General features: G+C 37.9%; 1 protein-coding gene across 1 annotated transcript in view; it reads right to left on the bottom strand.

Moving 5' to 3' along the window:
* Nucleotides 1-13327, bottom strand: part of LOC126184643 (synaptic vesicle glycoprotein 2B-like) — a 255137-nt gene that overhangs the window by 88088 nt on the left and 153722 nt on the right. The window contains exons 5-7 of the mRNA XM_049927121.1: nt 12929-13080; nt 5331-5500; nt 4960-5121 (exon numbers count right to left, since the gene is read on the bottom strand). Of these exons, the coding sequence (XP_049783078.1) occupies nt 4960-5121; nt 5331-5500; nt 12929-13080 (484 nt within the window). The remainder of the gene's footprint in view (nt 1-4959; nt 5122-5330; nt 5501-12928; nt 13081-13327) is intronic.

The raw sequence follows: 13327 nt of genomic DNA, 5'->3' as shown, positions 1-13327 counted from the left end.
GAAGCAAGGCGCCGCCAGTTGCTTATACCATTCTTTGCAATTTTTTCTGTAGATGACGAAAAAAGTTTGCAACAAAAGCAGAACACAGCATCCTTGCTCTTTGAGTACACCAACCAATGTCTATCTGCTTCTTCTTAATTCTTCAAAGAATAATGCACAGGGCTGAAACGCTGGGTGTCAGCATTTTTAGGACATTCTTCAGCTTCCTTAATGCGTTTGGGAGAACCTTGCATGACCAAAGTTGTTCAAATGCAGTCGGTAATAATTTCCAGCCATCTTCCGGAATCTGAGTCAACAATGTCTTCCAGTTTAGGCTCGCCTTCAGTCCCTTCTCTGGTGGTGAGTACCTCGGCTGATGTTCTGCCAGTGTTTTCCGAATCAAGTTGCCTAATTTCAGTTCTGCCTGATGTTTCAATCTTGGAGCTTTCATCACAAAGCAGGTCTTGAGTTCAGACGAGGTCTGTTGAACATGTTGTGGATGGCCCACCATCAGCATTACTACTGTATGCGGTGGTTGCAGTACTGTGTTTGTCAACTTTCTGGTCATGTCCTGAAGATAAAGATTTAGCTGCAGTAGCTCCACTAGTTTCTGTACTTTCAGGATCTATTTTTCCACCGCAGTATCGAACATTGCATTCGAATTTCCAAATTATATTATCTTCTGCTAAATTAGTTGTGAGTAAACGCACGGCGTGTAACAGGCTGACAGCGCTCCACTCATAAGAATACTGGTGTGTACGCCAGATTGCTTCCCACTCTCTGTCCCTCTGGTGTAGACACGACGGTGCTGCCACAGTGGCAAGGAAGAAATTAGTCCTCCTCCCTCCCCTTGTTCTTTTAATTTACTCTTAAAATACTGTATCCTGTTCTTGTTAATAAGCCTCACTGCTTTGTGTGAGCCTGCCTCCGAGCTGTAAGGTATTATTTCCATTAATTGTGCACCATGATCAGATAGTCCATTCACAGTTGCATACACATTAATTGTTTCAGCTTGAGTGATATCTATAAACATGTTATCAGTCTGGGTCCTGCTATCTCGCTGCAGGTGATTTGGAAAATTAGCTATTGAAATTAGATTGAAACACTCAAAGAATGATTCCAGTTCATGTTTACTGTCTGTACCTTTGAAGAAACCTTGACTGAAATCTCCACAAATTATTAACTGTTTCTTCTTATACATCATTGATTGACCAATTCATACAGCATACTGGGTTTATATACACAGGTGTTAAAATTATTAAAATATAAAACTAAATGCTCCGGCAACGCACTGTGGATTTCTTGGGTAACATTTACAAACAGCATCATCCATTGCTTGACATAAGCCCATGGGATATATTTATTTGGTAATGTAAAGACATTTAATGATTTTAACACAGATTGTAAATTCATCATTGATAACGGTTGCAGCAATTGAAGGTCAAGAAATTTGCCTAGCCATGCCAAGTGCTACTTTACAGCATTCTGTAACATCTCCCTATACCATATGACATACCATTATACACATCACAAGATGCAACTTAAAAGTTGTGAAACTGGTTGTGAGAGTCTCTAATTGACTTCAATGAAAACAGCTACTATGTACTCTTGACTTTTCATTGAGTTTTATATTTTAATAATTTTAACAGCTGTATCTATACACCTGATATGCTGTATGAATTGGTCAATCAACTATGTATAACTATTTTAGCTGTGACTCCCCTTGTTTTAAAATTATCTGTTTCTTCTTGCCTGAGAAGTAGCTCAGTATCGTATCTAGATTTCTTATAGGTAGCTCACCTAGAGGGGACAAGTCCCAAGCAAATGCCTTCAACAACAAAAACTGTTTGTTTCAGTATTTCTGACTATGTGTGTAACTCTTATAAGTGTTGCAACTACTTTTCCCATGTCAAATCTACAGAAGAATGATGGTAGTCTATAGTCCTTAATATTTAACTTCTCCACCCCTTTTCATTGCAAGTCTAGAACTCTATCATTTCAGAATTTCCACATCTTCTATCCATGCAACATACTCTTCTATCTTGTTTTTGGCCCCTTAATGTTATGATGAAACAGCCTAATTTTAATTTTCTGGACACTATTACATAGATTTTGGTATAAAAGTGGAAGTTTTTGTATGCTTTTCACATTGATCTCAAGTTTCTTCTAACTTTTGCCTGTTGACATACCTCCCTTTTTTTCATTTTTTTTAAAACTGAGAATAGTTAACAGTATTATTATTAAATCACAGTAGGTTTTTTCATCCATAATGAATGTACTTCTCAAGCGTGTAATTCACAATTACTTTAAACTTTGCCCATAACTCCCCTACATCCATCATATTGGAACTAAATGATGTTCATTCATTGTCTAAGTAGGATGCTAACAACTGCTTATCTGTGCTTTATAGCATAAAAACTTTTCTAGTCTTATTCACTGATATATTAAATTTTGTAACCATCATGACTATGAGGAAATTGTGATCAGTAATCTCTGCCTTTATACTGACATTGTCAATAAGATCAGGCTTGTTTGTAGATACAAGGTCTAAAATATTTCCATTGTGAGTGGGTTGTTAAAATTGTTGCTCAAGACAGTTTTTGGAGAAAGTGTTCAGAACTTCTGTGCTGCACTGACTACATAGATCCATTGACATACCAGTGTACAGCTGGTAGGTTAAAACTGCCTCCAATTAATACAAGATGATCAGTGTTCTTTTGCACTGCAGAGAACATGCGTTATCTGAATGATTCTACAACTGTTACAGTAGAACCAGGTACGAAACTTCCAATGTTTAATTTGAGTTCAACTGTAACATTTACTTGTGTCCAGACAACTTCACAGTCAGACTCAATTTCAACCTCAATAGAAATAATATTTTTGTTGACTGCAATAAACACTCTCTCTCCTATGATGTCTTATCTCACTTTTTGATGTACATTCCATGTCTTTTTAAATATTTTGAAGCTTTTTTCTAAGGGTTCAACCCTGCTTTTGATTCCAAGTACAATTTAAATGAGACAGCTTTCTTCGGTGGTAAATGCAGCATATGACGGTAAATGCAGGGATTTTGTTATGAATGCTCTGGTAATGATGACACTCAAAGTGCCTTTACTTTATACACAATCATATTTCTATCTGTGTGTTCACGAGTGAGCATTTATTAGAGGACCTCAGGCTACTACCTAGACTAAAAAATAAAATAAAATCTATGAGCTTTCACTCCAAATGTACTCACGTACCTGAGTATCTACTTCCTCTGGTAGCTATAACTGTGCTTCAACAGTTTTAGTTCCTTAAACACTAAAGGGCCTCGTCTGTATAGTGTATTCAAGCTTGGGTGGTTCGGCAGTAGTGCAATGCTTGTGCAGTATACTGAAGCTCTTCACACTTTACAGACAGCTCCCAAATGTATTTTCCAAGCAGCATTCTCTCTCTCTCTCTCTCTCTCTCTCTCTCTCTCTCTCTCTCTCTCTCTCTCTCTCTCTCTCTCACTCACTCACTCACTCACTCACACACCCACTCAGCCACACACACATAGACACTCTTCTAATTCTTCAAGCATCTCCTCTAACCAAATACAAAGGAACACCTTCATCTTCCCTACATTATTTTGTAGTAACTCAAGTTGAATAGCTTAACAACATCCTTACCCAAAGCTTCAACTATATTCCAATGAACTGTAAAATGAGGAACATTCTTTCCAGAAGCATTCCCACCTCTTTCAGAGTGGCAATACACCACCCACCCAATATACAAAATACCACCAATCATCTTTATACATGTCCTACTATTCCTAACTACATTGATCATATCCCTGTGAAAAACATATCCTGCCCCACCTGTGAAAGTGGTAATGTCATACACGAGCTCCATTGAAACTTCTACACAGACTTTTATGTGGGAATGACCACTAGCCAGCTCAGTACCCAAATATATAAGCACACAAAATTTTGCTCAAGAAAAAGTTGATAACCCAGATGCAGAGTATGCTGATAACCATAAGTTGTTTGCCTTCAATGACCATGTAGCAATCCATGTCAACTGAGCCTTCTTCTCTTCCCCCCATCATCCCACTGATTCCACTTCCTTTGAATTTTTTAGATGATAACAGCCCAGCTGTCTTTACAGCACTTACTTTAAATCTTCAATCACACTTGTATCAGTTTCCACTAGTCCCTGATCCACATCCACTTCCTCCAGCCTTAGCCAAGTTTTGAGTCTGGAACCCTTCACTGGATTAACAGAAGAAACAGAGGAGAGCCAACAAAGAGTAGAGCCTTTCATTATGGGATTAATTAGTCAGTGTGAGGTCATTACTGACATACAATACTGCAGTGCTTGTGTTATTCAAATAATGATGCAAAGTTCCTTTGCACATGCAAGCATGTCCACAGGAACAGGCACTGTGGCAACCACAGCCATTATGAAACACATAAATTAATTCGTAATTGCGAATAAGGACTACCGTCAGCTGTAGAAAGGAGCGACAACAATGAAAATTTATGCTGGACCAGGATTCGAATCTGGATTTCCCGCATATCACGAGTGGTCACTTTACCATTTGGCTATCCGTGCATGACGCATGGCCAGACCCAAAGTTCTATATGACGTCAACCATACATTTATGACCTGTACTCCAACATCCATTATGTATATTCCCTTACAGGTCAGATACTGTTCTTCACAGTCACTTACTTGGCATCAGTAGATAAATATAACATTGCAGTGCCTGTGCTATTCTGATTACAATGCTAAATTCTCTTGGAAATGCAAGCATTTGTAAATAGAACTGGGTGGGAGGGAAAACAGTGGCCCAGAAAGTAGTTACCACCACACGCCATAACATAGATTTTGGAGAATAGATGCAGCTATCTACAAACTATCTACTGCCTAATATCACTCCACAATAGTTATCATCACACATTACACTATTTAAATTAAAAAAATATGTATTTTCAATTTTTTCAGTGAACTCACTGTTTCAATGCTGTATGTCATATCAGCTAACACAGATTTCCCAGGTGAAGGAGGAGATGACAGGCCTCGTCCTGATGGCCTTTTGCTGGGGAGTTCTAGTTCTGACAGCTGATACTGAGCATGAGCTGCTGGGTTGTGCATATTGTTTGTTTTGTAGATACGCTGAAACAAGAAAGTATGAGAACTGCATTCAAGCTAGTTTAACAAGCATTGCTATCATATTAAGGAGAAAAAGAAACCAAATTTTGTGATGTGACTGAATACAAATGAAGTTTTAGAAACAAAATGTCAGTACAGATTACATACTGTTCTGTTTTTTGCTTAGAATAAGTCTCAGAGCCAGTATAATTCTTTAAGACTGTAATAAGTACCTGATACACCATCATAGCTTCAACTTCTCTCCCAGCTTCCAAAAGATAACGTGGTGATTCTGGGACAAAACTCAGGCCTATTATAGCAGCTAGAGATGGTAGGGCACAAATCAACAAAAACTGGTGCCAAGCACTGAAATGTTCCTTATTTTCCATGACTACATCAACACCTGAAACATTAATACAAATTAAAAATGTTGTTTGTTGATTAATAACAGAAACTGCTATATGAGAGTGAACATAATTTGGAGGATTTGAAGAGAGGTAAAATGCTAACCTTTATGTAAAAAGCTGAGAAAGGAAAAATAAAACCAAAACACAAAGCTGAATAGGTACACATTGAGAAAGAAATCTGAGGAAATCATGATACATATGATCAAAGAAAAAAAATATTTTAACACTTACATTCAACTGCAAAATAAATACATAAGTTTCTTATCTGTTATTCTATAGACACTGTACCAATGAATGTAGTAAGTGAAGCCAGTTGCTTATAAAACTTACCTTTGTAAATATTTTGTTAATATTTTTGTATAAAAGTGATGTAATAGAAAATCTGTTTAGTTGGTTTTGAATTTATATTCTATTGATGTATCAGAAAACATCAGAAATGGGATAGTGAAGAATATGCCACCTGAAGAAGAAGAGTACTCACCAAAATGCATTGTGAACATTAGAATGAAACTCAATACTGAATGGTTAAGGTGTTGAATTTGTGTATAAAATGAAGTTAGCATCTAAGCTTACAGTCATGGAAGAGGAAGTGTACAACCTATATGTCATCAGCAAAGCCTGGAACCTCTTGGTTCATGAACCAAAATTTTTACCTGCAGGAAACTTTACAGGATTGAAACTACAATAATTTTGAACTTTTAAGGCAGTGGTCTATACAGGTATGAGTTTAAAAAAGTATCTCATGATTTGCAATTCACCTTAATCAAAATAAAATACTAATGGTAGTAGCTGTTCTTCACATAGAACACATTACACATTATACTATCTATATCAAGGAAGATCTGAAAGCTAACTTAATTCACGTAGAAAGAAACCGATACAAGTGTGGTACAAATATCCTCTTTTTCTCACAAAATATTCCATTTAGATGATTTAGTGAAAATTAGTTTTCCTTACAGTTAATTTTTCTACCAGTTCCTATATTTCTAGCAGAAGTGGTACAACAACTGCAGTTATATGAGTGGAATTAGGAGGAACATCAGCACCTGCAGAGAAAGTGCCAGAAACTTCATCAGTAGAAGCCGCATCAACATTCCCAACATTAGCATCTACACAAACATGCCTTCAACAACAGAAAGTGATGCAGTTTTAAATATAACTTGAAAAGTCCACATTCTGCAAACAGTACAAAATTTTTATCACTATAGCACTTCTGGAAGACTGCTGTACCCAATTCAGTTACAAACACCAATCTGTAGGAAATAACATCTATGAATTCTGGAAAGAATTGAATGAAACCTGTGGCAGATTATTAATGGTGCTGCATACAACTGAAACTCCAGTGGATGGTTTTATGCATCTATTTTCTGTCAGTGGTTGTCCACAATAATTATACCATATTGCAGGAGGCTTGATCGTCCAAAAGTGCTTATTGTTGACAATCTCTCCAGTCATTTAACATTACAAATTTTCCAAGATTGTGAAGCAAACAACATTCATTTTGTCTTACTTCCACCTAACTCAACTGACCTATGCCAGCCTCTGGATATGGCATATTTTCGTCCTTTAAAGAGAGCATGGCGAAAAGTTCTTGGCGTGTGGAAGATGAAAAACAGAGACCAGTTTCCAAAACAGAATTTCCTACATTGCTGAAAACTGCATTTGAAGCCATAAATTCTACTTCAGCAGAGAATGTGAAATCGGGTTTTAAAGCTTGTGGCATAGTCCCTCTAGATCCACAGAAAGTTCTGAGCAAACTGCCTCAATCATGTAGAACACACATTGCAGGTGTGAAAAAGTCTTGACAGACTCACTTATTGAGCACTCGAAGAAAACTCGTGAAAGTGAAATACCAGCAAGCTGTTGTAAAGTTGGGAAATGACTCAACATTTTGCCAGGAAAAAGTGTCCAATGCAAAGATTTGATTGTTACAGATGAGGCAGACAGAGCAGTTAATGATGCTGATATGGGGGATGTCATGGAAGCACAAGGGAGCAGATTTTCTGAAATGCATTACGACAAAGGAGATCATGTCTTCGTTTCCTTCAATACTGAAAAAGGAGCTGGATGTTATGTAGGAAAAATTACGGAAGCAGATAAAGACACTGCTATGGTCAGTTTTCTTTTTAGGAAAAGAGGTGGCAAAAAACAGACACATTTTGTGTATCCTGATGTTGCTGACATTCAAACAGTTTCCTTATCAAACATTATTTGTAAGGTAAAGGTGAAAGATCTAAGGAGGGGTCGGTATGCAGTCTCAGACATTAACGTGAACAGTGTGGAGTAGATATAATTGCCATATGTGATATGAAAACATTTTTATGATGTTGGTTTTGTGTTCAAGTTCTTAGTATTACTCATTTAACTATATTTTCAGTCATAATTTTGGTATTAAATGTCTTTTTAAAAACATATACTACTGTACACCATTGTTTCATGTAAAAAGACATACAGTGATCCACTTTTCACCTTGAATGTGGTAAAGTGGTTTAACTATGAAAAGCCCAAGAAGTGGGCTAAAGCGGATCAGATTTTCATAATTTTTCTCTTGGTAACCATGTTCTGTAAAAATATAATGTTAGTGGAATCTGAAAGATGATAAATGTAAAATACCTGACATTTTTTGTCAGATTATCATCCTTTTCTTAAGAAAAAAAAAAAGATCGATTTTTGATCCGCTTTAGCCCATTTTACGGTATATCTACGTCTCTGGTTGGTGTCATAAAATAAAATACATGTGTCTTGTTATAGCAACTGTGTCGTGCATATGCTTTATGTTGTGCCCTTTAGTTCTTTATTGAAGTTTCTGCAATAGGTTATGGGCCCAGTACACGATTCAAGAAAGGAATTGGGTATCGCAGTTTTACATTTCGTGACGCCAGAAACGCGTTAGCGTGTGCTGTGTGCTACGCGCGGTTCATATTGTATATACATGAACAATTGCTTCACGTTTCTCTTGTGGAATTTTTGCGGTTGTAAATCTGAACTGTTTTACGGGCCTGCAATGGATTTTCATGGTATAGAGAAGCTGTGTGGGGCTGAAAATTGGACTATTTGGAAGTTCGCAGTACGAAATTTATTGCGTGCGTCAGACGGCGCATAAAAAATGGTTCAAATGGCTCTGAGCACTATGGGACTCAACTACTGTGGTCATCAGTCCCCTAGAACTTAGAACTACTTAAACCTGACTAACCTAAGGACATCACATACACCCATGCCCGAGGCAGGATTCGAACCTGCGACCGTAGCAGCAGCGCGGCTCCGGACTGGAGCGCCTAGAACCACACGTCCACCGCGGCCGGCAGGCGGCGCATACGAAGTGTGTATTGGTGACGTAGAAAAACCGGCAGCTATGCCAGCGGATGCAGCATCGGCACAAATATATATGTTTAATGCTGTGCTAAAAACATGGGTCGAAGCTGATCGTGCAGCGAGTCAGATTATTGTTAGAACTGTAGAAGCAAAAGTCATGGCGTTGTTGGTTGCACGTGAGAGTGCACGAGATATGTGGGACAAGCTACATGCCGTGTTTGAACAGAATACAAACCAAGCTGCACATTCTGTTCAGTCAGAATTCTTCAATTTTTACATGAGTTCAGGCGATGACATGGTGACACATCTCGCTCATTTTGAAAACTTGGTTCTTGGAAAGCAGCAACTAAATGTGAAACCTGATGAATCATCGTTAATGGTGCGACTACTTGACACACTGCCTGACGTTTATGAAAGTCTGCGACAATCGTGGGCGAGATCTGATGATCAACAAACACTAAAACATTTAATGGACGTGTTAACTTCTGATGACAGTCGTTGTGCTTGTCGGAGGTAGAAACGAGAAGACGTAGTTGCACTTTTCGCTACCAAAGCAAACATTAAAAATGCAGATGGCACCACTATGAGGAATGTTACTTACATATTAAAAAAATATGTCCAAACGTGAAACACAAACAAAAAACCATCCACAACCAAAATAAAACTGATTTTCCTCACCAGGCTTTTACTGGTGAAGAGATAAGTACAGAATTGGACGAGGACTCGTGGATTGCTGATTGTAGAGCGATAATTTACATAGCTAAGAAAACTGAGTGGTATACATCATTTACTAAGTTTGCAACACCACTGAGATATGCATGGGCAACGATTCGACTATGAACTCACTAGGGAAAGGGACTATTTATTTTGAAGCTTTTGTAGATGGAAAATGGAACTTATGCCATACGGATAATGTTTTGTATACTTCAGAAGGTCGAAGAAATCTGCTTTTTGTACCATCTGCTATGGACAAGGACTCAGACTTTTATTCATCGAAATACAACTGTGAGTTCCGAAACAATGGCGTTGTAAAAGCGTGTGGCGCACTTAGTGGCAACTTATTGAAGATGTTGATTCCAGTGACAAAACAAATTCAGCCTTGTGATCCTGAAGTAAATCTTGCGTCAAAGGAGTCTCTACAAATTTGGCATGAATGCTTGGGTTATCAAAACAAACGTCATGTCCAACAATTCTTGAAGCAGCGTGGTGTTGAAGTTTAAGACTTTGGCGATGAACTTTGTGAGGGATGTGTTAAGGGGAAGCAACTTCGCAGCAGTTTTCAGTTACGACAACAGCGTGTCACAAAACCTGGGGAAGTGATTCGTGCTGATCTGTGTGGACCTATGGAGTGTAAATCGCTGGGAGTAGCAGAATATTTTCTTTGCTTCACTTGTGACTTTTCAAGATTATGCAAGACATATTTTCTCAAGCAGAAGTCTGAAACTGCAGAGAAGATTGCATAAATGGTGAACATGGCATACAACTCGTCATTACAAATCCTTATACTCCAGACCAGAATGGATGTGCTGAGCGCACTAACAGAACAGTTGTGGAACTAGCTCGAACCATGTTGCTAGCTTAGGGCCTGCCTAAGTTTTTGTGGGCAGAAGCAGTAAAAGCAGCTGTTTATGTATTAAACAGAACTGGTACAAGTCGTGTGGATGGCAAAACACCTTATGAGGTGTTCACTGGAAAGACGATACAGCTAAATAAACTTCATGTTTTTGGGGTGAAGTGTTTTGTTCATATTCCGAAGGAAAAGCGAAAGAAGTGGGATCCAAAAGGACTTTGTCGGTTATCCTGATGGCTTTGGTGGCTTTCGAGTGTGGATTGAATCAGAAAAACGGATTATTTGGAGTAACGGTGTAGTTTTTGAACCTGAGAAAACTGCTGGGACAATGGTGTTACTCCCAAGTGAAACAGGCAATTAAGAATTGAAGAATCATTAAGATGCAAGTGTGTTTAAGGAACCTACAAAAGAAAGTTCTAGTGAAAGATAATTGAGAAACAGGCAACAACTGAAGAAACCAGAGCGCCTTATTGACACTATGCTGGCTGAAATAAATGACCCAAAGAATTATACAGAGGCTATTAATTCTGTAGACCAGGAACACTGGAGAAGAGGAATGGAGGAAGAAATGACTTCATTGAAAGAAAATGCTACGTGTACTTTGGAACCTCTGCCACCAGACCGTAAGTTCATTACAAACCGTTGGGTTTATAGAATTAAGCGTAAGGCTGATGGTAAAACTGATCGCTATAAAGCAAGACTAGTGGTTCGTGGATTTTGTCAACAAAAAAGGTATTGACTATAACCAAACGTTCAGTCCTGTTGCTAGATACGATGCAATTAGAGCAATTTTGAGTGTTTCTGCTAGTGAGCAACTTCAGTTAGCACAATTCGATGTAAAATCTGCTTTTTTGAATGGCTTCTTAAAAGAAGTTGATTGCAGTTCTGTATGTTGATGATGGATTAATATCTGCAAGTAAGAAGAAGGATATTGTAGTTTTCCTAAAGGAAATTCAAGATGAGTTTAAAATTACTGTTGAGCCAGTAGGATATTTCTTAAATATTAATATTGTATGTCGTGATAATGGATCAATAGAGATTTACAAAGGAAGTTATGCTAAAGATATTCAAACACTTAAATGTGAATTGCAGAGAAATCATGTAGATAGATGTTGATGGTTTTACATGACAGAGGCAAATCCTGTGTCAACTCCAATTGAGCAGTATCTGCAGCCAAATGAGTTAACCAGTGATAATGTTCCGTATTGAGAAGCAGTTGGCTGTCTTATGTATTTGGCAGTTGGTACAAGGCCCGATATAGCATTTGAAGTGAGCTATGTGTCAAAACTTTTAGATAATCCTCAAGAAAATCACTGGTCTGTGGCAAAAAAATTCCTGAAGTATGTAAAAGGTTCAGTGTCATTGGGTATAAAATATGATGCTAGCCATGCAAACAGAAGACTGGAGATATATACTGATGTGGATTATGCCAGTGATCCAGCAACCCGACACTCAGTTAGTGGAGTGGTTGCAAGATTTTGTGGAGGAGCAGTTACCTGGGCTAGTAGGTGGCGACATTGCATATCACTGTCAACGACAGAGTCAGAGTATATGGCTGCCAGTGAAGGGGCAAGAGAAGGAATATGGCTATCTAAGCTCTATGAAGAAATTTCACCACTGGAGAGTGTTCCTGTTCTTCTTGTTGATAACGCAAGTGCTATTAAACTGGTCAAAAATCCAGAATTTCACAAGAGGTCAAAACATATTGATGTTCGCATGCACTACATCTGTGAGAAGATTCATGAAGGCCAGTTAGCCATTGAGCACGTACCAGGCAATCAGCAAGCTGCAGATATTCTCACCAAACCATTGCCACATGTCCAGCTTAAATATTTAAGATCATTAATTGGAATGTGTTAAATACTGCATTTAGCAAGATAAACATTTAGGGGAAGTGTTGAAGTGAAATGTTTATATTAATCTCTATGCTGTGTACTACATCTATGTCTTTGGTTGGTGTCATAAAATAAAATACATGTGTCTTGTTATAGCAACTACATCATGCGTGTGCTTTATGTTGTGCCCTTTAGTTCTCTCTTGAAGTTTCTGCAATAATGAACATGCTACAAATGTAACTTGTGAAGATAATATAATGTGCCAACTGTACAAAGTAAAATATAAGGAACTAGCATGTTTGACTGCATTTTCTTACGTTATGTGATGTAAATGCTTCTCTGATAGTGTGTGGCAGTATGGGAACAAGATTTCTTATGACAAGATTCTTATCTAAAATATTTTACTTAAAGGTTAGCCCATTATCTCTACTTTTAATGCTGTCTACCAGCCAAACTTTGACTGATACCTTTAAGAACAGTTCCAACAGCGAGATGCATGGGCAACTGTCTGTATCATGTCATCACATGATCTCTCTGCAGACCCAAAAGACTATTATTAGTCAATACGCCACAGAAGTCATTGCAGTCAGTGGAGCCATATGCTCCAGCAGAGCAAGGATGTTACGAGTAAGCTGGATGTCCTTTCCCGTATTTGTAATATAATACTAAGTGAATTGCAGTTATGAGAAACATAATTAATTTCATACCTGTTCTTGGCATCTTCATCCAGGCAATGAGAGCTACAAAAATTCCTCCAAGTGCCCAGAAAATTAACAGCCAACTGAGACACTTCCCTCGATCAGATTTTGGTAAAAATTCACTGTAGTAAGCAAAAACTATGGGCATGGCACCACCAATCCTGAAAAACAGAAGTTATGAACATGCTAGAAATGTATCTTGAGAAGATAATATAATGTACTAATTATGAAAAGTAAAAAATAAGGAATTAGCATGTGTGACTGCATTTTCTTACATTATGTGATGTATATGCTTCTCTGATAGTGTGTGGAAGTATGGCAACAAGATTTCTTATGTCGAGATTCTTATGTAAAACATTTTGGTTAGTGTTGTTATATCAGGTTAGAATAAAGATTTTAGCCTTTTAA

The sequence above is a fragment of the Schistocerca cancellata genome, chromosome 4 (genome assembly GCF_023864275.1).
Source record: "Schistocerca cancellata isolate TAMUIC-IGC-003103 chromosome 4, iqSchCanc2.1, whole genome shotgun sequence".
NCBI lineage: Eukaryota > Metazoa > Arthropoda > Insecta > Orthoptera > Acrididae > Schistocerca > Schistocerca cancellata.
Note: the sequence above shows the minus strand (reverse complement) of the source record. Positions and strands in the feature narration are given on the sequence as shown.